This window comes from Saccoglossus kowalevskii, chromosome 18 (genome assembly GCF_978046115.1).
Source record: "Saccoglossus kowalevskii chromosome 18, keSacKowa6.1, whole genome shotgun sequence".
NCBI lineage: Eukaryota > Metazoa > Hemichordata > Enteropneusta > Harrimaniidae > Saccoglossus > Saccoglossus kowalevskii.
Window position 1 is genome coordinate 21,094,732 of NC_140658.1, and position 23,840 is coordinate 21,118,571.

Below are 23,840 nucleotides of genomic sequence, written 5' to 3' on the forward strand. Positions count from 1 at the left end.
ATAATATGATATAATGAGAGTCATCGTTGAAATAATATTGCAAATCTGGCAGTAAATACGTGTGGAATTCATTACATATCACATGAAAGCCGCAACAAATTCACAAGAAATAATGCAGTTGGTATGGAAAACATGCGTCTCATTTTATCACTTACGCATGCTGCGCAGCATTCCATTTATTACATTGCATCTTTTTTTAAATAAATTTATCTCCATTTAATTCGACGTTACGTTACACTAAGATTCTGGTAATACTTTTATGCAGTTGAGTTTAAAGCATGTTTATATATATATATATATATATATATATATATATATATATATATATATATATATATATATATATATATATATATATATATATATATATATGACTTATTTCATTTGAAATTATTATCATTTAAATCCAAAACATAATTTCCAGCTTTATTCAAAGTAATTCAGATATTTTAGTATAAAAACAAATGCCTCATCGCAAAAAAAAAGTGCTGCATTTAGACGTGAATAGATTCATAAAACATGCAAGATAACAGAAAATCTTAGCTGGCTTTTGTCCAAGTATTTTGTACAGGTGTCTGTCAAAAAATGATTCACTGAGACAAATATGAACTGCCTCATTGTGTGACTACTGTATTATATGAAAAGTAAAAAAAAACACCCTTTATGAATAGCTATCATGTTGCAAGCTCTGCTTTGTATGCAAATCAACTTAAATAGTTGGTTGGTGTCCAGTGGAGGGAGAAGTCAACAGTACTGTTGCCTCCTGAGAATCTACATCTTCAAACAAATTTTTTATGTATTATTTTTGATTTGATAACTTTGAACTAAACAGATTTCTATTAGCTTCAGATCTTGATCAAAGTTTGGCACCCAGTTCATAGCAGTGCTTATATTGATTTTCTGACATCTTGTTTTCTGTAAAGATTTTATTGGTAGGTTTGCAAATGTGTATCAGACTGTGCAATCTCTCCATGAGTTGGTTTTGAAACCCAGTATGGGATTCTGAGATACATTACCAAGGATATTATTACAAGATAAATCATTTGCTTCATTGAACACATACAACAATGCATATTTCCACTGAGATCAGTGACCTTTGATGTGTATCACCAGTGATCAGTCAAGTAGAAACAGTCAAAATATTTTATCAGATTTTCTCAATTTTTGCATGATATTTTCATACAGGACATCTGTTGTTCAAACTCAGGGAAGACTTTATACTGATGAATAAGGTGACCAAGTTTGATGAAGTTTGGAATAGAATTAGTAAAGTTATTATGCACACAATAACAATTATTAACAACAACGACGACGACGACAACAACGACAACGGCGGACAAAATTTTTCCCTTAATATACCTTTCCCTTCCATCTTTGATGGTACAGGCAAGGTAATAAAACGATCAGATTGGCTTGGCAGGCGCCTTTTTTTTTCTGTCAAGTAGTTGTGCATACATTTGAATGCACAAGAACAATGTACGCTATTTTTGTTTATACATAAATACATGTAAACATGTAAACAGTATATAATGTTTTCCTTATTTGACTCCACTGTTTTAATATTTTTATTTATATGGATTATATGCTTGCATAAACTAAAATTATATTTTGTTCTCACCAATAATACCAATATACTATTACCGATTGTTTTATAATTAATTACAAAATAAAAAAATAAATAAAAAAGAGCTGGTATATCTTTAACCCTTGACCCTGCCAACTATTTCCAAAATGTTTTTTCTATGTGATTTAGAAATTGTCAGTTTGATCAAAACTTACAACAATTCCAAATTTTATAAATTTAATTCAAAATTGTCAATGAATTGAACAAACCTTTCAGAACATTTCAAGAATTTTGCATTATTCTAACTTTCATTGCTGTATACACAGCTGCAAAAGCAGACAATGTGTAAAAGCAAACAATGATTTATGGTTTTCAATTTCCTCTTTTGACAGACATATACTAATAATGCGATTTAAACTCAATAGCCAGAGAAAAAATTTAGAAATAAATCCATCACATAAAAATAAATAATCTAAAAAAAAAGCTTTATTCAGGAACAAGAAATTATGGTCACAATGCCTCAGATTACCACTTCAAAACAAGCATCAATTTATAAATTATCAAAATGGCAATAAAGTTAATTTCATCAAATTTTTGTTTCAAATATTGTTTGTGTGTTAAAGCTGAAATGAGTTTGTGCTGAATAACAGAGAAACCGACCAATTAATTGCTACTTGTAAATTTACAAATATTGATGAATGATTGATGACATCACATGCATTGAAATACAAGATTATGACATCACATAGAAGTGATGTCATTATTCTGTGTTTCTGAATAATTAGCAGCAATATTCTGTGCACAAGTATGGTTACTATTCTGTTTCTGTGATGTCATCTTTCTGTGTTTAAGTGCTACATGTATTTTGTATTTCAGCACTAGTGATGTTATTCTGTGTTTCACTGCTAGTGATGTCATCATTCTGTGTTTAAGTGCTAATGATGTCATCATTCTGTGCTTCAATGCTACTGATGTCATCATTCCTTGTTTCAGCACTTGCGACGGTTGTGTTTCAGTGCTAGTGATGTCATCATTCTGTTTCCGTGCTAGTGATGTCACCATTCTCTGTTTCAGCACTAGTGATGTCATTATTCTGTGCTTCAGTGCTAGTGATGTCACCATTCTGTGTTTCAGTGCTAGTGATATCATTCTGTGTTTTAGTTCTAGTGATGTCATTATTCTGTGTTTCAGTGCTAGTGATGTCATCATTCTGTGTTTCAGTGCCAGTGATGTCATCATTCTGTATTTCAGTGCTAGTGATGTCATCATTCTGTGTTTTAGTTCTAGTGATGTCTGTGTTTCAGTGCTAGTGATGTCATCATTCTGTATTTCAGTGCTAGTGATGTCATCATTCTGTGTTTAAGTGCTAGTGATGTCATCATTCTGTGTTTCAGTTCAGTGATGTCATCATTCTGTGTTTCAGTGCTAGTGATGTCATCATTCTATGTTTCAGTGCCAGTGATGTCATCATTCTGTATTTCGGTGCTAGTGATGTCATCATTCTGTATTTCAGTGCTAGTGATGTCATCATTCTGTGTTTAAGTGCTAGTGATGTCATCATTCTGTGTTTCAGTTCAGTGATGTCATCATTCTGTGTTTCAGTGCTAGTGATGTCATCATTCTGTGTTTCAGTGCCAGTGATGTCATCATTCTGTGTTTCAGTTTAGTGATGTCATCATTCTAATGCTCCTAAATTCCTTTGCCCTATATAAATATGTTAGTTTCTTAGGATATCCCATAATGCACCTAGTAACTCTGTATCACATATACCGGTATATAAAAACAACTGAACATGAATATGTGAAAGATTGAGTTTTATGAATCAGACAATAATATAGAACTGTGTGCAGCTGCAAATTTTATCAACTTACAATCAAAATGGAAATGTAATGCTAGCCGAGAAAAAGGAAAAAGAAAATATTACCGTCAGAATGTCAAACTATCAGCAAACATAATAAAGAAATTGAAAGAAATGACTGCTACCATAGAAACCATTAACTTGAGGTGATGATCGATACAAACAATATGTACCAAGATGTATGTTACCATGGCAACAAGATAAACAACAATTCTTCTTGAGGCAGCTGATACAAATATAAAGACTTAATATTTACGATAACAAATATCATTTCTTTATTATCATTTTGTTACCATAGTAACTATTTTTACTTCAGGCAAGTCTCATCCTCTATCAGTTGCATAGAATATTTTACCATTTCTTTCATACAAATAAAAATCTGTCAGATTCTTTGATCGAAACTAAAATACTGACAAATTATAAAAACATCAAGATAAAATGTCAACCAACTTTTGAATAATGTTTGTCAATTTTAGTAACTTTTATTAAAGTACACTACTCTCTTGCATTTCAATATGTGACTAAAATGCATTTGATCAGTTGTGTTTGTTGCTCTATTTCAATATGAGTCCCATGGAACATTTCCATAAGGGTAGCTAATTTAATGAATTATATAATAATTAAGGAACAAAAACGCCAACTAAACAAAAATTACTTGAATTATAGTGACCGGAACAAAAACAAAGAAAATCACAAAAATACAAGACCCTACATCAAAGGAAAGGCAAAATCTCAAATTTTCTATATAGTAACTTTTTGATCATTATAACCTCAGGGGGAAGGGCAGATGTTATATTTATACCAATGAAAACAAACACACACTTAGACAAACATCATTAGTAGCTCAAAACTTGTACTGTCTATCATCCATCTTCCCATTCAGAATTTATAATATCCGACCCCTTAATTTTCAAAGGATTATTGTCTACTTTAAAAAATATTATTTATAGCTTAGAATTTATTTTTGTTATTTTTACTAATGGAGTGGTTCAGTGATAATAAAATCCAGCAAATATATCTTTTTTGCATTCAACTCAACAACAACAAAATCAGTGAAAATAAACTCAAAACATCAAAAAGTTTTTTTTAGCAAACATAAATTCCAGCTAAAATAAAGTATTTCACAGTATTAGTTTTCAGTATCACTCCACATATTGTTTTAATCTGGGACATGTTGATTTTTATCTAAAAATGCATTCTGGGCCGGATATCTTGATTTAATTAATTCAATTATAGATTACATCCATATATACAGCTAGATATAGCAGTTTAAATTCTAAAAATACTGCTTACATTCCGTTAATGTAATTGATACCATATGTCAAAACTCAAGACAAGTCAATTTCTGTATTAACGGAATGTAGTAGTTCAGGTTCAATGGTAAACAGTAAATACAAAATCCACTCAGAGGACTTTCCAGACAAAAAACATATTGTCAGACTTGTAGTAAACCGGGGCTTGAACTCTTGAGCTGAGAGGGCTCCTATTTTCAATGTAAAAATCGTATAGTAAAGTGTGAGAAAAATCTGTATTTTTCCATATTTAAAATGAGAGGAGGGTACTAGAAGAATTTTATATTTTTTTTTTATTCACATATGTTTATTTAATCTTCAATCTTTTACATATACATTTTTATTTGTACTTCCAGTTTAACACTACATTTTATATTGCTACATAACCTTTCAACTCATGTCACTTTCACAAAAATCAACTTGCATATTTTTGTTTTAATTCTTTCAAAAATACATATCAGGTTATGCAAATTAGCTGATTAATATGCAAGATAATTAGAAACTTGTTAGATATCGCTCTACACAAACAGCAATCATGCAGGAAGTTGCAACGTATTTACACAAACTAATACAAACCTACATGTACATGCTAAAACAGATTATGCAAATTACCTAATTAACATGCATATATTTGTCCTAAAATCTTATCAAGTCTGGTGTTCATGATACAGTAGTTGTGTACCAAGTTTAATTTTAATCCAGCCAGTGGCTCTGATGATTTGACACAGACATACATGTACATTTGGACAGACATCGATCGGTACAATATTACTTCCCATATGTCTTTTGCATACACGGGATCAACAAATTATTTCGATATCAACTTAAACAACGGGCTGGAGTTTTGCGTAATATCTCTTATAAATTATATCACGTAATCAACAGGAAAAATTACGGCAATCAAATGTTTTTAAAAGAATTGCAAAGAAGCAAACAAATATATGTACCCATATATATTAAGTATTTTTCTAGTCGAAACTTGAACTTTTTCGACATGTACTAAATGACAGGATAACTATCAGTTGGAATTCATATCATGTTGCGATGTTGTAGCAAATAAAATAGAAAACTACAATAGCGCTATTAAAGTCACCTAAAAACACATGCTATTATGCATCATATACAGGTCTTTAAGCCATACATTACAGTTCATTACTGCTCATTCCTAGTCATGAGTCTTTTAAGGATAAAGACATTTTATTAGAAACACTACTAGAATGGCTTATATTAGATTAGATTAAACTTCTATTTTGGCTTTTTTTAGATTTTAATATCACCCCACTCACTGGGGAGTTTATTTAACAAAGACTGAATTTATTGCCAATGGTACGTTGTAACTAGTTCTTAGTGAAGCGTATTTCAATGACTGTTCTTTGCTGTATGAAATACCCTCAACAATGGATTTATATACCACGCTGTTACGACAATGAATATACGCAAACTAATAATGAGTTAACAGCATGTTGAACAGTCAGCGAAAGGCTAGAGTTCAGAGACTTTTTTATGTGGGTTGATGTTGCATTAGTGTCTTTTTTGCTAACAACATTTGTAAGTTTCAAAATCAAGAGGTAGTGAGGCCTAAATTTCACAAACTTTGTGATATTTTTACTGCTGCTTTCTGGCTGGCTGACTGATTTTGTGAAAATTGAAGTGGTTACTATAGTTATCATCTTTTTTTTACTTTAGTACACAATCCGACCATGCAGGGTTTCGACAGGGAGGTACTTGCAATTAACATAGGGTTGCTAACACCATTAGCACCATAGTTCAACTCTGATGACTGAGCTGCTATGGAAACGAAGAGAAAGTTCATTATGCTTGAATGAACATTTTTTCATAGAAGCCTGCATAATAGAAACAATTTGGAATATGTTCAAATTTAACAGGATAAATTCCTTTTCGCTGTTAAAGTGACAGTCGTCACAGAGCACATAACCAAACATTGTTTATTTTACATGGGACCCATAGGACATGCAAATGACAAAATTTGACAACGAAAATAAACCATTCAACTACAGGGGTGCTCTTTATATAAAGGCCATTATAGACAGAAAGTCTTTATATAAAGGTGTTCATTATGAAAAGGTGGACTTTATATACATGTAAAGGTGTTCATTATAAACAGGTAGTCTTCATATAAAGGTGTTCATTATAAACAGGTAGTCTTTATATAAAGGTGTTCATTATAAACAGACTTTATATAAAGGTGGTCATTATAGACAGGAAGTCTTTATATAAAGGTGTTCATTATGAACAGGTGGACTTTATATAAAGGTGGTCATTATAGACAGGTAGTCTTTATATAAAGGTGGCCATTATCAACAGGTGGTGCTTATAAAGGTGGTCATTATAGACAGGTAATCTTTATATAAAGGTGTTCATTATGAACAGGTGAACTTTATATAAAAGTGGTCATTATAAACAGGTAGTCTTTATATAAAGGTGTTCATTTTAGACAGATAGTCTATATATAAAGGTGTTCATTATGAACAGGTGAACTTTATATAAAGGTGGTCATTACGAACAGGTGGACTTTATATAAAGGTGGTCAATATAGACAGGTAATCTTTATATAAAGGTGTTCATTATGAGTAGGTGGACTTTATATAAAGGCGGTCATTATGAACAGGTGGACTTTATATAAAGGTGGTCAATATAGACAGGTAATCTTTATATAAAGGTATTCATTATGAGTAGGTGGACTTTATACAAAGGTGGTCATTATGAACATGTGCTCCTTATAAAGTAGTCACTATGACAGGTAGTCCTTATAAAAGTGGTCGCTATAGGCAGGTAGTCTTTATATAAAGGTGGTCACTAACACAGGGTTGGCGGGACAAAGGTGGTCACTATAGGCAGGTAGTCTTTATATAAAGGTGGTCACTAACACAGGGCTGTAATATGAAAAATAATGTATTGTAGTTGTTAATATTACTAGCACATCTCTGACAAAAGTGAAAAAAGCCAACGATGTCCCTATACTTTTTGGTTTTAATGTAATTTTTTTTATATATTTTGAATACTGGAAATAATAATATTAATTCAAATAAAGAAGCAGTTTTTAATAAAATCTTACCTTGTAAACAAATATAACATAATCATTTTTAATGTGTATGGTAATTGGCTATTCAACTCAAGTAACACACCATGCTTGAAGGTTTATCTATTGTATTAATGTGTGAACCTCAACACTTTCCTCCATTCAATCAATCGCAACATCTTCCGATTAAATTTTAAAAGATTAAGCATTTTAAGTATAAATTGAGTGAAAATAAACGCAATATTATCCAAAATTAAGTACAATAATTGTTTTAATACAATCAGAACATTTTAAAAATATTACTAAATTTGTTTTTATTGTGAAAAATTATAATTTGTAAATATGTATGTGTTTTATACAAGTGAAGGCGAAAAAACATGAATATACAACACATAAAGAGAATTAAAATTAAGTATTTTAAGCAATTAACAAGCCGTCCAAGAAAAATGTACACCTTGACTACAGTTTTCTTCAAATTGTAGCCATTCAGTATCGTATCATATCCTCACGTTTGTTCTTTTCACTAATCTTTGTACTGATATCCTCTGTAGATTACGATGAATGACACGACACACCGACACGTACAAACAGCATGCGTATCAGGCAGCAACAGTGGCATATGTGACACAGTTGTCATTAATAATGGACAGTATAAAATGAACTCACGTACATGTACATTGCAAGAAAAACTGTTATTCTCCCCAAGTGTGTACAAGATGATCAGATTCAGCTAATTCCACACAGGAGATCAATTATTCCTGAAAAATCTGGAAAAATAGCATCGTTTGTTGAATTTAATTGCCATATTCAAGAGAATGATGCCAATTCATCGTGCAAAATCTCACTTAAAGAACATGAATATTGTGAGGTTTAATGAGATTTCTGTTGCATTTGTCTTTAATAATCTAATCATCACCAGTTCCTTCTTTTCATCATAAATTCACAAAATAGTTCTGTTTATAGTCTGCACTTTCTTGCAGAAGATTGGGACAAAATAGCCAATTTTTTTTAGGTAAAAACTGAAAATTGACTCAAATTTTTTCTGTTGGCTCCAAAATTATTGTTCATTTGAGGAAATATTTAAGAATTATAAGAAAAAAGTGCAGAAAAATTTGGGTGAGAAAGCCTGGAGGTGAAAAGGTTAAAATGCAGTCTTTGTTTATACATCAAAAGTGTATTTGCCGAGAAGGAAATTATAGCATAATTATAGCTAGTCTCTGAAATTAAGTCGCTAGAGTTGTGCAGAATCTCTGTCGCATGTGGTATGTACAACATGTGCGAAAAAACAATCCATGCGTCTGTGATAGACTGGATATGGCTTTCCTTGCTCGAGGTTGTGTGGTGGAATTGTCCAAGATTGGGAGGGCACGTAAGCCGTACGATTGAGGGCAGCAAAAGTCGTATCCAGTCCATAAAGGTTTTATCATATACCTTATAGGTGCAATTACAATTTTACCACGGCATGACCTCAAACACACGACGTAATTTAGAATGACATGTTTTGATTTGATTGATGAAAGCCGGGCGCACTGGGTTGGCATGATACGTGAAATTATTACCCTGGTGTGAAGATGCACTTTCCATAGCGTTACGAGGCTGGGCAATACAAGGTATGATAAATTATATTAAATCATAATTGTCAGACTAATCAAACTGGACATAATCCAGTGTGTTGCTATGGATACAAATGAATGTGATAAATTTTAAATTAGGTTTAATTACAAACTTTGTTGAAACTGATTGCCCCTGATATCAAATCAGTAATTTTAAGATTCAACAATTCAACATACAAACAGGATAAATTTTGAATAATTAATATTTACGATATCATAATCTCTGGCATTATTAAATATTTCAGAAGTATAAAATGATAACAAGTAAAAGACAAAAAACTGATAGAATTGATTAATCAATATTGATACACTGATAAAACTACTGTTCATTATTATTAATGTTTATGAGACACATTTTAATTAAGGAATCCTAAATTTATCATACTACGATTATATGAATATTAAAACCAGATCAGACAAACAAAATAAAAATAGCTACCGCTTTTTAAGGCATGCGAGACACGTAGGATCAGTGGTCAGCTTATCTCTTTTAGTAATGTTAATGAAGTGTATATTTGAACACCGCGTAAATTTGGCCAGCTGGACCACGTGATGTGATCAGTGACGAGGCAGAAGTGAACAATCTTGAGAAAAAGAATGCTCCCTATTCATTGGTCAAATCAACTGATTGGTAGACGAATTTTGAGGAACAGGGTTTCCAATACATTGGTCAAATCGGCTGTTAGGTAGACGAATTTCGAGAAACAGTGTCCCCATACATTGGTCAAATCGGCTGTTAGGTAGACAAATTTCGAGAAACAGTGTCCCCATACATTGATCAAATCGGCTGTTAGGTAGACAAATTTCGAGAAACAGTGTCCCCATACATTGGTCAAATCGGCTGTTAGGTAGACAAATTTCGAGAAACAGTGTCCCCATACATTGGTCAAATCAACTGATTGGTAGACAAATTTTGAAAAAAAATGCATGTCTCCATACTTAGGTCAAATTTACTGTCATTGTGTCATTACTATTTTCTGATGGTTGACAATATCTTATGTTGACTCAATAGCAACTGACAGATAGTCATACAGAACTCAAGATGTCATGCAAGAAATTCATAAAGCTACAAAAGTACTGCAAGATAAACAATATGGTCTGTGTGTGAGTTAAACATACAATGTGCACACATTTCAGAGATTACTCACTTGAAATCGGGGGGGGGGGGTTGTAAACATTTTATTTATATACACCTATTTTCCCTAATTGTTTTACAGTACGCATACAGTTATAATTTTGTTTTCCCAATCGAGAACTCTGTTTTCCATATTTCACTGAATATTTATTTATTTATTTTTTTGTGTGTGAATTTGTAACATACCCCCACCAATCTTATTCAACACCGGCCCACCCCCATTTTACTATCTACAATCTGTTTGTGTAAACAATAAAAATATTATTACCATTTTGAAAAATATTCACACAGTGGCACACCCCCTTAAGTAGATTGTAATCTGTACTCATGTGTTTCTGGCATGTGCACATTTTACAGTGTGTAGTGTTCCCTGGCAATATTTCACATCAAAGTTATTTAATAATAGGCAGCCATATATAGCATATCACCCTAGAGTTGACAAAACTTGGTTTAATCTCTAACTCAATATATCATTCTTCTTCAGAAAAAAAAGATGACCTTTATATATGTGTAATGGTTTTTGTATATTAATAAATATGAAATATCACTAAAGATCATTAAAGATCATGACACGATTTTTTTCGATTTTGAGAAGCGTAACTTCCACTCAACTTCCTGCCAGAATTATTTTCCCGCCAAATTGTTGATTCAGCGTTACACATTTTTCTATGATTTTTTCGGGACAAAATTGACATGATTCTCCATTGCCCATGGGTCAAGTGATCAGAACTGCTGCAAAAATATGAAAAATATCCAGGCTAAATTTGTAAAAGAGGACAAAAGTTGTCCTAGATGTTCAATGTTACATTAGCATACAGAAAGCATGTAGTATGCATGCAGTAAGCATGTAGTATGTATGTAATAAGAATGTACTAAACATGTAGTAAGCATGCACTAAGCATGCAGTAAGCATGTAGTATGCATGTAGTAAGAATGTACTAAGCATGTAATAAGCATGCATTAAGCATGTAATGAGATGCAGTAAGCATGCAGTTACTTTATGAATCCTGAGTGGCGCTCAGTGTATAAGTTCCAAGCCTCAGAATTTGTATTTTAATAGCGGCACGTAAAAAGCTGAAAACAAACATGCACAAATACAAATATGTCGCCTCTCTTTCTTAAAGTTATAGAAGCGAAATGTTGATAGAATTAAAACTGAGTTACAATGCAGCATCAACACAATATTGTCACAGATGTAAATGTAAATGTAATGTCATTTTCATGTCTCTTAAATAGTTTATTGACACAACTGATGAAATTGTCACTGCAAAATTTCATGATTTTCTTAATTCATTTAGTTTCTCCCAAAAATGAGAAAATGTACAAATAACTATTTCCATGGAAATTCAGTTGAACAATCAATGAAACAAATGAAGTGGGTGATTTAATCCAAATACACAGTAATGCTGTGAAATTGGAGACGTTGAAGTAATCCTGTAACAGGATTGTAAGTGATTACACTGTGAGTATTCTGAGCAGTACAGTCAATGTACACACAAGTACGTAGCCACACAATAAAGACATATAATTATTTTTAATAAATTGTTGACATTTAGGTATATTTGTTATCATCACAGAACATGAGGAGCCATTAGAATAATGTACAAAAGTTGAATATTTTATTTTATTCTATTCTACTCTGTTGTATTCTATTCTATTCTAATGTATTCTATCCTATATTCTGGACTTTTCTAGTCAATTCTATTATTATATTTTACTGTTTTAGTGTTCTATTCAATTCTATTCTATTCTATTCTATATTCTATTCTATATTCTAGCCTTTTCTAGTCAATTCTATTATTTTATTTTACTGTTTTAGTGTTCTATTCTATTCTATTCTATTCTATTCTATTCTATTCTATTCTATTCTATTCTATTCTACAGTGGGAATATTTTGCGTCTCATCATACTGTGATTCATATATTCATCTAGTCGACAAAAGTTCATACAGTGACAAAGGTTAAGCAGATCTACAATATATTTTACTGAAGAGAAACCCAACACTTGTATTTTGAGACGATGTTATTAATCAAACTTTACTCAAGACTTGAATTGTTACAAAAAAGTTGTTTTGGTTAGACAGTATGGATGTTTACCATATACAATGTTGTATTAATTTGTTAAATCACCACCACAGCTATAACTGAAGAATTCACCTTTCAACATTTTTTCATTCAGAATCTTGTTGCTAATCTGATAATGTACGCTAATCTACAGTTTTCTGCTCTGAATACATTTTGCACAGCGTTTTTTAAACGGCCGTAAGAAACGCATAATAATAAATATCAAAATTACATTTTCTAACTAAATATTCAGTGGTTGGCAACAGCGAAATTTAATTTTTAAGTTTTGAGATGAGCAGCTGCAATGCTATTGGTGAGAATGTAGTTCGGCTGAATTGCGAGACTTCTGTAGAAAGGTGAACGACATCATGAAGAGATTTTGCATAAGAGTATTTGCTCAATTGATGGAGTACATGAATAAAAATATATTAAACATTATTAGTAACAGAAACAAGTAACTATTTCTAATGTCACTCTCAAAAAAGTATTTGCTCTTAACCCGTTGAACGCTAAGGTCAACTTATGACATCATCCACAAAATACCCGGTAGTTCTATTTACAGTGTGCTCTTTTCCACATAAAATTTTATAATTTTTTTATCAAATACTAGAAGTAATATCATATTTTGTTTGTTTTGTCTAGAATTAACATTGAATTCAGTTAAAAATTACAGATAAATTTAAACTTCATTCTAAATTTGAGACATCACATCCACCATTTTATTTTAAGAGTCTATTTCATAAAGTATATAAATAATCAAAATACTTATCTATAATTATTATTTTATTTTTAAACATTTTAGTCACTTGTTACTGTGCATGTCATAAAAATATAGTGAAATTGTATTATTCTAATCTGTATAATAGCAGTGCAATCCATGGGGGTTGATAGACTATAAATATTAATTTTACAGAAAATGAAAAAAATATTATTACCGGTAATTAACAAGTAGTCCTGTGAGAATAAAACATATTGTATACATCGATAAAGCAATTAACCAAATTAGAGAATCAATGAATTCCTGAAATACTCTTCAATAAAGAGACTTGTTTCTACAGTAATTTAGGAATGTTGTTTATCAAATCCTTCCACTACTATCCTTGTATACTGAGAACCGCTTAATTTTCATCTATTCTATTCTATTCTATTCTATTCTATTCTATTCTATTCTATTCTATTCTATTCTATTCTATTCTATTCTATTCTATTATAATGTACTCTATCCTATATTCTAGTTTTTTCTAGTCAATTATATTATTTTATTTTACTGTTTTAGTGTTCTATTCTATTCTATTCTATTCTATTCTATTCTATTCTATTCTATTCTATTCTATTCTTTTCTAATTATATTATTTTACTGTAAAGACAACATGTAAAGACAACATTTCTTGTAAATCACCGACACTCTGTATCATAGGACCATCAACAAATTGTCACTGCCACATAAACTTACGATTTACACAAAATCCAAACTTCAAAAATTTGCCTCTTGCGAGACTAAAGCAATTTACAGTAGTCTCCATTATATTAAAGCCGCATACACAGACTTTAAAAACAGGAAATAAAACACAACACTACTGAAGACGCCATAACATACGTGTAGCATGAGGGCACTACACTCTAAACGAACCCTGTGTCAACCGGAAAAACGTCCACATATTCTGAACCCCATTTTCCACTGACTTATTTAATCTATTGCATAGTATAAATTTTCTCGCCAAAATTCTGGCACATTTTGCATATTTATATATACTTTTTTAATAATTTCAAATAAACTATGACCAAAATATATTTTTTTTTTTATAAAATGGGTCAACTTTCCCAATTCCTTTGGTATTCAACAGGTTTCACTGTATAATACAAGGATGTTGTGTAATTTCAATACGTCTGCTGTTAACTTTTTCATCATCAGCCAAAAGATTTCTGTGATTTTCTATAAAATCAACATTAAATGTGAAACAAATTTGAATATTTTGATAGTGTATTCGGCATTTTGATTAAAATCATATTCTGAACCAGAGTATTTTGTGGAAGCATAAAAAATTGATAATGAAGGTTAACAAATTTATGTTTTGTTATTAAATATAACAAAATTTATAATCAGTGTTCCAAACAATTGACCAGAGAATATGTATCAGCCAATCAGATGACTCGCATCATGTCATGTGCCAACCTACTGCAATTGAAAAACATAGTAGGGTTTGGCATTTTGCCAATTACCTGATAGTGGTTCAATAGCCTTCATCTCAGCCCTGAATTGTGTACTGCTAACAGGTGACCCATCACATAACTTATCCTACCATATTAGGAAACAACACATCCAAATAAGGAATTAATTTACATGTAATACCATACAAGAAAACAACACATTTCAACAAGGAATTTTTTTTTCAACTTTACTAAATGTATCAAAATTATAATGTAAAATCAAGAGACGATGACAAAATAACCAAAGAGTACAAGCTCATTGGGAAAGTTAAAAAAACAAAAAAACAATCCAAAACACAATTTGTTTTAACCTTATTTAAAAATACGTCCAAAATGTTAATCATTATGAAAATGTAAATGACAAATGGTTCATCACTATGACAACACATTTACTGATTCTCCTGAATTACTTAAAGGTCTTGATGATGTGAAGGATAAATTCACATAAATAATGCACAATATGGCAACAACTGCTTTCATTGTTACCATGACTACAAAATATTATGGCAAGTTGAAATTAATTAATCTAGACTGAACAAATAAACACAAAAATACAACATTATTTTGAGAAAGCGATAATATTCTCACGGTTATCAAAGACGAAAATGGTATTAATAAGTTAACATTTACGGCATATCAGACCACCGGACATTATTTAATATTTCAAACCTGATATATCAAATTAAATTGTAAATTATATATACAACAAACTGATAAGGTTGTGAAATACTCCAGACTAATTAATATTCAAACTCTGACCGCCATGAAGTCAGGACAATATACTTGGTCAAAACTTTAGTGCCAACTTATGAAACTAACTAAAAATAGTATCATTATTAAAAAATTAAACCAAAATGCCAACAATAATTAATTATGTATTATCTTTTTCTCAGTCGTAAGCAAAAACTATCATGAATTGTGCTATAGAAAAATGGAATGGATAAACAAATTGATGCGCTCTGTTTTAGAAAGACGAATCAAGCGCAAACTTTTAATGACCAGAAACTAAATTTAAACTATTGAACTTCTAGTTTTGGGGATTTTGGTTAAATCATCGTGTATACAGAATCAAAGTGAGGTTATGACCAATGTATATATGCATATTGTGTGCTTTCTGACGTACATGCCACCTTATTTTGCAATACAGGATCAAACGAAAATATCACAGTATTTCAGTGTTGTCCTTCTCAGAGTATTGCATCAGTACAAATCAGCATTCTGATTGGTTAATAATAGACTTTTGACCTATTGTTGCAGTTCACATCGTGCATAATTACATGTATATAATGACGGAAAATGCTTCACATTGACAGTTTGTGTAAGATTAAAATTATTTAACAATGAAGATAGTGATGACGAACTTTACTGTATTCCCACAGATTCATAAATTTGAGTAATAACTTCTCAGTGATCAAAGACGTAATATTCAGCTTCTGCAGACGTTACAGACGATCTAAGAATTGCTGATTTATGTTTGTCAGCATTTTCTCAGAGAATCACTTGTAATAAACAGGTCAAACAACTATAACATTTTCGGCTTTACAAGGTATCTTACTTGGGCCGAGATATGTGTGATGTGAATCCTTGTAACCAGGAGATAGTCATCAAATAACATCACTGTATCAGTCAATTCGACCGTAGACACCGTGGTCAACAAGCGCTTTTCGGGTCGACAAATCTATGCATCATTCTCGGCCCAGGTCAATATTTCATATAATATTTCCATCCTCTTTTAAAATGAGTGATATGGCTCCAAACATCAACGTGGATGCTCGGCTAAATGCCCACCATGATTTTTTAGTCTGAGCACTAATGTGGTTGAATATGATACACAAAAGCTGCTTTAAATTTTATTAGTGTTTACTAACTTTGCCTTTTGAATTTTAGATAGTAAAGTAGACTGAAAATTTACCTATAGAAAATTAATTTGCTGCTGCTAAAATAAAACAAGCAGCCTCTTGACTGAGATAGCTCAGCTGTTAGGAATGCACATTTCAATTGAAGATTTGAAGATATCATTAGAAAATGAGAGAGCATCCACCTGTAGTACGTACAGGTATAATATCAATACAATCGAACATGCAGGTTTTAACAAGAAGTCGAAAATATCAAAAATATGACAAAAATAATCAAGAAGATTAGAGAATTGATGAAATGAACAAATCTAAGAGAGGTCTGCTCAAGGTACATATAAATGTACACTGAGTATCAAAGCAATCAAACTTGTAGTTTTCAAGAAGAAGTCAAAAAAGTAAAAAGCGCAAATGCACAACTTGAAACACATAATGTATAAAATGCTTTTTTTTTCAAGTTTTGAAATAAGAATTAGAGACAACAAATAAATAAATTGAAGAAAAAAAAGGATCTACAATGACTAAAAAAAAAATTTAAATAGAATCACAATAGAAAGTTCTAGAAGCCGATATACGCTTCATTTAACCTCAAGACAGAACCAAATGAGAATCAAAGTTGAAAATAAAATCTATGCTTATTTTGTAGGACAGCATAGATCTTGTCTTCACTGCACGGACACTAGATCTATAGACAAGCACCAAGACATTAAAATATCCAGTTGTAAATCTGTTAGAGAGGGCACACAACAACACCTTTGAGAAAACTCAATGGCAAGGAGTGTATTCAACAAGTGGACAATTGGTTTGTCACTTTTTTCTTAAAAGAGCCAAGTGACTTTGTTTTTTAAGACATCACAGTCTATTGTTGTTGTTCTATTGTGTTTGAACTGAACTCGGCATTCTCAGGTATTTTGCTATGATATCCACCACCGTTACAAAGATTAAATAAGGCCTGTCTCGGAAATACACAAGGCATACACATGACTTTCATTGCTTGAGGCAGAACCACACTGTATACTTGGTAATGTCACATCAGTTGTAGTCGATAATGCTATATACTTTTTTTTCTCCTCTATTCATGTAAAATATAATGACAGTCATTTTTAACATCATAATGTACCAAAACAGATAATTTTAAAATAAATATCCTGCGACCTTTTTACTCAGATTTTTTTTTTGATCATGATCACATCCCCCTCAACCTCCCCCTCCCAATTCCGTCTCTAGTAACACTGTGCATGCAACCACCTGGCATTCTTTATCACATAAATTAATTAGACAGTCCACTTGAAGTGATTTATGTCGCTGATTTCACAGGTAGCACACTAATTACGAAATTGTTGTTATTTTCACCTTCTGTCATTAATTTTAAAGGCTATTTATAGCAAGTACTGTGGTCACTGGCTTACTACGTTCACAGAAGATGACATTTGCGAAAACAAGAAAGTCACTACCTTGTCTCGAGAAAAGTGCATGTCTATTTCATCCCGATTATAAAGTTAATACACAAGAGTTTAACAGAAAAAAAATTATAACTAAGCAAACTCAAACTTTTTTTTTTAAGTTCTACATAGAGAAATTATTTTCATTTTTTAAATACACCATGAAAACTCCTTCATGGCAAGTATACCAAAATATTTGTCCATGAGAAAATATATCAATCAACTTTACCTCTAGTAAAACCAATCTTTTAATTGATTTGCAATCAATGTAAATAAAATTGTTGTTTCAATCTCAATCTACTCAAATTTTACAAAACATTTGTTTTTACAATACAAGAAAAAGTTAGATTAAAATATTGGAATTTAACTTCGGTACGAGAATAAACCAACACAAAGTCTGTAAGAACAAATTATATATATTACGTAGTATATACTCAATAAACACAATTTGTCCAAAAGTCCCTATGAGGTCACCACCTAGACATAACGGTTTGCCCCTACTGGTAATAAAACCATATTTATCTCTTTTACCTAAACTACAAGGCTGAAAAGAGGCATGCATACACCTACTGTAATCCTTTAATTTTATATTTGAAGTTAATACTGAAATGAAGGTTATTCGGGAAAGAGACAACAGAAAACAATACGTATGTAGCACACTGTTCTCTGAACAATAAACACTACAAAAAAGGCCACCTACAAATACAAGTACAGATTTTGTTGCTATGACAATATAGAATCATTAAATTATAACACTTCACTTCATTTCTCTGACATTGACACTTCAATTGACATCTATTTTGGAAGAGTCTACAATCAGTGGGCATTTTACTTAGTAGTCCCGTTTATAGTCTGCACTTTCCTTTAGAAAATTGAGACAAAAATAGCCAATTTTTTCGTGTAAAAACTGAAAATTGACTCAAATTTTGTCTGTTAGTTTCAAAATTAGGGTTAATTTCCAGAAATATTGAAGAATTATAAGAAAAAAGTACAGGAAAATTTGGGCAAGAAAGTCTGGTGGGAAAAAGGTTAAGACAAAATTAACAATATAACCCTATATTAAAAACACCTTCTAAGAAGAAACTGTAAAATATTTTTATGTTATTGTGAGTGACAATTTTTTGCAAATTTTTCAATATTTGAAAATCACAACATTTTGTAACTGTAAACATTTCTCTGTAGCCCTATGACATGGTGAAATTTTGTCTTCATTAATGCCATAAAATCGCGAAAACTTCCAGCAGTGAAAATTAATCAGTTTACAGTACTTTCAAATACACTACTTAGTCAAATTAGTCAAGAAAAGAAATACTGTGAAATAATTTATTTTCGCTTGGAATTAATTTTCGCTGAAGGAATGAATTTTTCCGATATTTTACATTCAACTTCAACAAAATTAGTGAAAATAAATTCCATACAAAACACCCAAAATGTATTTTCAGTGAAAATTAATTCCAGCTAAAATAAATTATTTTACAGTATATAGACCATATGGTATAAGTGAAAGGCTGTTGCATATTAATTGGCTAATTTTTAGCAAATCAGATATTCAAAGTTGTTTAAATTTCAGTCAAGATTGAGGACCTATGAATCAAGTTTCTTTGAAATCTGTTCAGTGGTTCTTGAAATACATTTATCGATGAAAGTTATGCAAATTAGGCAATTAACTCAGAACTGTGCTTCACACAATAATTATGCCAATAATGCAACTTAGTATACTATAGATAGCTCACTAAAAATAAATCTGTCACCACTAGGTGGCGCTCACACATCACTAGAGGGCACTCTGCTCCAGTTCAGAGACAATGCTGGTTTGATGGAATCATAGAAGAGTTTATTTTCAGACCAGGAGATATGAACAAATACTACATAATCTAGTTAATTACGTCAAATTTGAATTTGGTTGAGAATATTAATATTGTTATTAATTTTGGAGTTATTATCGTTATATTTGTAGTTACAGTGATAACGCTGATATATCTTCTATACAGATAAAAAAACAATGTTGGCATATTAGGAGATTAAATCTGAAATTAATTTGAATTTTAACTACTTAAGGGATTACCATGCTGATATTATTAATAAAAAGGATCAATAAAATAATCCAATGATAATGGACAAATTACAGGCATTATGATTAGAAAATACACGTATAGATATACATGCAAAATTAAAATTGACGCGAGTTCCTGTCATTTTGAACTTTTTAACAGAAGGTCGCAGCATCAAGAGATACACATCAAATGTTGATCAGCACTGGTTGACTACTTCAATCACTATCATTATTTTAAAACAAGAATAAAGGTACTGGAGTCAAACAGCGTAATAAAAAGAAATCCCGAAATATAATACTGGTATCAGCTTGCGTATATACCAAGTAGTGCAGTAAAAATTGTCTCATTAAACTAGAATATGTGGGAAAACCTATCGAAAACGTTGTTCACAGTCCCTTCCCTGTGGACTATATGTTATAGTCGAGTACTCTGTATATATGGCTCTGATTTGCCACTCTATATTATTGTGTGGTTACACTTTAAGTATTATTCCATTGGGAGACGAGGACTACAATAAAGGCATCCAGACTGCATGACCACAACCAAAAAAACATGTACAGCTTTATTTTAATATTTTTTTTTTTTTTAAACAAACTGACCAGACACTTTTGTTCCTTGACCTCATCTGTTGGGAATTCAGGAAAAACTCCCTTAGGGTAACATGCGTCACCTTTTTGTCTAAACATGCAATTATATTATGCTAAAAAAATCTCAAAAATAAAAAATTTGAAAATCTTTGGCTAATTTTTTTTCAAAACAAAGAAATGACATAAATTATTTCAACCAAAAATCAAGTATGAAGCCACCAGTACAAAAATTTTCCAAAAACATTCTTGCTTGAAAAATTACCTTCACATGAATTAATTTCAAGCTAAACCCCCCCCCCCCTCTGCCCGAGCATATTACCCCATCCCTATACGTGACAGCCGCAAAATACAGTAGTCAAGCGTATAACACGAAGACCGTACACAGGGTTGGGTCATATGCAAATTGAGTTGGGTGACTCTAAGTTAATTTAGTAAGTTCCACCGCCATTGTGCATATCCATCCAAAGATCACACATTGATTGCATATAGCTAGCCCCCAAGACAACAATAGTTTTTCTTCTAACAATAGGGGTATTGTTATGATGAGAATACATTTCAACATTCGCGAACCGTCTGCCAAGACGCTCTTAAAAAGTTTCACTTTTCATACAATTAAACTAAATAGGTCAGTGGAAATTATATAAAAGTAAAAAAACAAGAATAGTTTTTAAATCTGTAAAGATATTTCAAACAAATAAGCTGTGGCTTAGTTAACGTAACTATATAGCACCCTTAGTTACGGTGATACAAAGGCCTTAGTTACAGGTTTTTTTTTCAGCTAGTCATATACAAAAGATGGCATTCAGTTCAGAAGATGAAAGCTGGGGTGTATGTCAAGCCTGTTTAAAAATCACAACGAATAGATAAACGACACTCATGAACGTGACAGATATCACTTTGTGCACTAAATGCCTACTTTGAAATCATTTTTTGACAGGGGAGGCAGATTCATGAGAGAATTATGGGTAAACCAGTAAGATATCGACAACTACATTGTATTTTTTTGTAAACTGAACAAATTTAGATAGAACACACATGCATTTAATTAATTAATGACTATTTTGAACTAATTAGTCAAAACCAAGATTCCATTTATATTGAAACATTATGATTACAACATAAACAATTAGAAAACTGTGTTTATGAAAAAAGACTGCATTTCATTTCATAAAATGCCTACTAGATTTGCGCGATATTAATGTTGCTATGGCAACCAAGAGTAAACCATGCCAGGTCCGAGTGTGGAACAGACCTTTGTTTTTTCTGGTCTGCATTAACACTATTTCAGCAACGCGTGCAATTGTACAATAATATTATCGATTAATTTTGCTGTTCGGACAAAAGAGACTTTTATCGTAAAATCTCAATTCGTAGCAACAGCGGAGGGCCAGTGATTTTTGTGAACTGTTTCGGTGATAGCAGTATTCTAGAAAACGAGGACATAACCCACGGTCGCCAGCGAAAACAATTTTTTATTCGTATCACCACTGCTATAGAAGGAATTTTTTTCGAGTCATTGTTCGGCACACAGCTAAAGCTAGATTATTATTATTATTATTATTAAACCATTTATAAAATGTTCATGAATTAATAGCCGTATTTTTTAAGTAGCTAATGCAATACGCCGCCACGAATATTGTAATACAACACATTTTGCGGTGTCCGCCATAATTGTATCGGATATTTACAAAAAAAAATCGTGCAATATACAACGCCAATATATACAGTGCATCGTTAGTAAAACCACAATTTTTCCGGTAATTAATACCATTTTTTATTGAGAGCTCATCTGGTTTTAGTACACGGCGTGTCAGTGGCGTAACGGGACAGTTAAGATTTTAACGAGTGAAGGACTTACCAGTGACGATCATGTCATAGTGCGGTGAGCTGAATCGCGATGACGTCCCAATATACGAAGCGTGTGAGGGGTTGTTTGTCCTCAAATGATAGTTCTGTTTTGCATGTGGGCTTGATGCCCCGCGTTTATTTAAGGGGAGCGGGGGTAGCCTCCGATTGCCGACTTGTCTTGCTGGACTTGACATGATTGTAAACGGCGGCGAACTCAACAAAATTCACAATGATTAGCTGCCAGCGTCGGTTGTCTTGACTCAGATCCGTTGTTGAACGGCGTTCGGATTCATGTTTTCTGTTTTACTCACATGGCGAACCGCACGTCGAATCAGACCATGTTTTGGAGGACAGCTGGGTATTACGGTGTATTCAGATTCCTCCGAGTGTCAATCGGCTTCACTAACGTTCGAAGTGACCTCCTTTACCGTCTGTACGCTGATTGTAGTATATTTCCACACTGCATTGACAACACACTAGCACGCCCACCACAACTACAGCCTTGGATCTTTCACGTGTTGTTGTTGCCAACTAACAGTCTTCAATTCAGGTTCCCCAGATATCGAAAAATCTGTTAATTACGATAAAACGAGAACGATTTCAAGTAGCGTGAAACGTTAAACCAGCGACGACTTGTAACGGTTTAGGCTTATATTGTTAGAAAAATTACGTTTTCTGGTGACCTTCTCCCAAAGTGTTTAACTGGAGAAAGATGACATTCAACAATCGTTCTTGTACGTATAGCGGGGACAGTGACGGCGGACGATACCACTATGATAAAACAGGGGGTGAGAAATGAAGCGTGAATAAAACATACGAGAAAAATGTTTACCCATAGTTGGAATTGGTTTACTTTACGTTTGAATAGCGGAGCTGACAATAGAAACACAAATATGTTCTCACAAACACAGATAATCCATCAAAATGTCTAAGTCGCAAACGAACGGGCACGACCGCCAAATAAACGCATTTGTATAACCCAGTGCCATGATTGGTTGCACGGCCCGGCTAAAAAGTCAATAACTGTGAAATAATAAAACTGAACAGACCAACTGAATAAATGATTATTTCCTTTTTTATGTAACGATAACGCGACATAACGGCATATAATAGTAAAGACGTGTTTAGTATTAACAAAATAGGAACGCACAGTTTGTGTTACGATCTTCTTGTGAATATATTAACAACGCGGCTAAATAGGGGAGACAACGTGATTGATTCATTATAACCAAGTTACCAGAGATGGCGTGAATAGACACGTCTTCACTACACATTTTGATTGG

At 32.2% G+C, this 23,840-nt stretch overlaps 1 protein-coding gene across 5 annotated transcripts in view; it reads right to left on the minus strand.

Annotated features, from left to right (window-relative positions):
* The window catches only part of LOC102801166 (putative 3',5'-cyclic phosphodiesterase pde-5), a 125,926-nt gene extending 102,613 nt beyond the window's left edge, over positions 1-23,313 (minus strand). For all 5 annotated transcript variants that reach the window (XM_085492833.1, XM_085492834.1, XM_085492831.1 and 2 more), the window contains exon 1: positions 22,568-23,313. In XM_085492833.1, the coding sequence (XP_085348959.1) occupies positions 22,568-22,751 (184 nt within the window). In that variant the 5' untranslated portion in view covers positions 22,752-23,313. The remainder of the gene's footprint in view (positions 1-22,567) is intronic.
* Between the last annotated feature and the right edge of the window lie 527 nt (positions 23,314-23,840).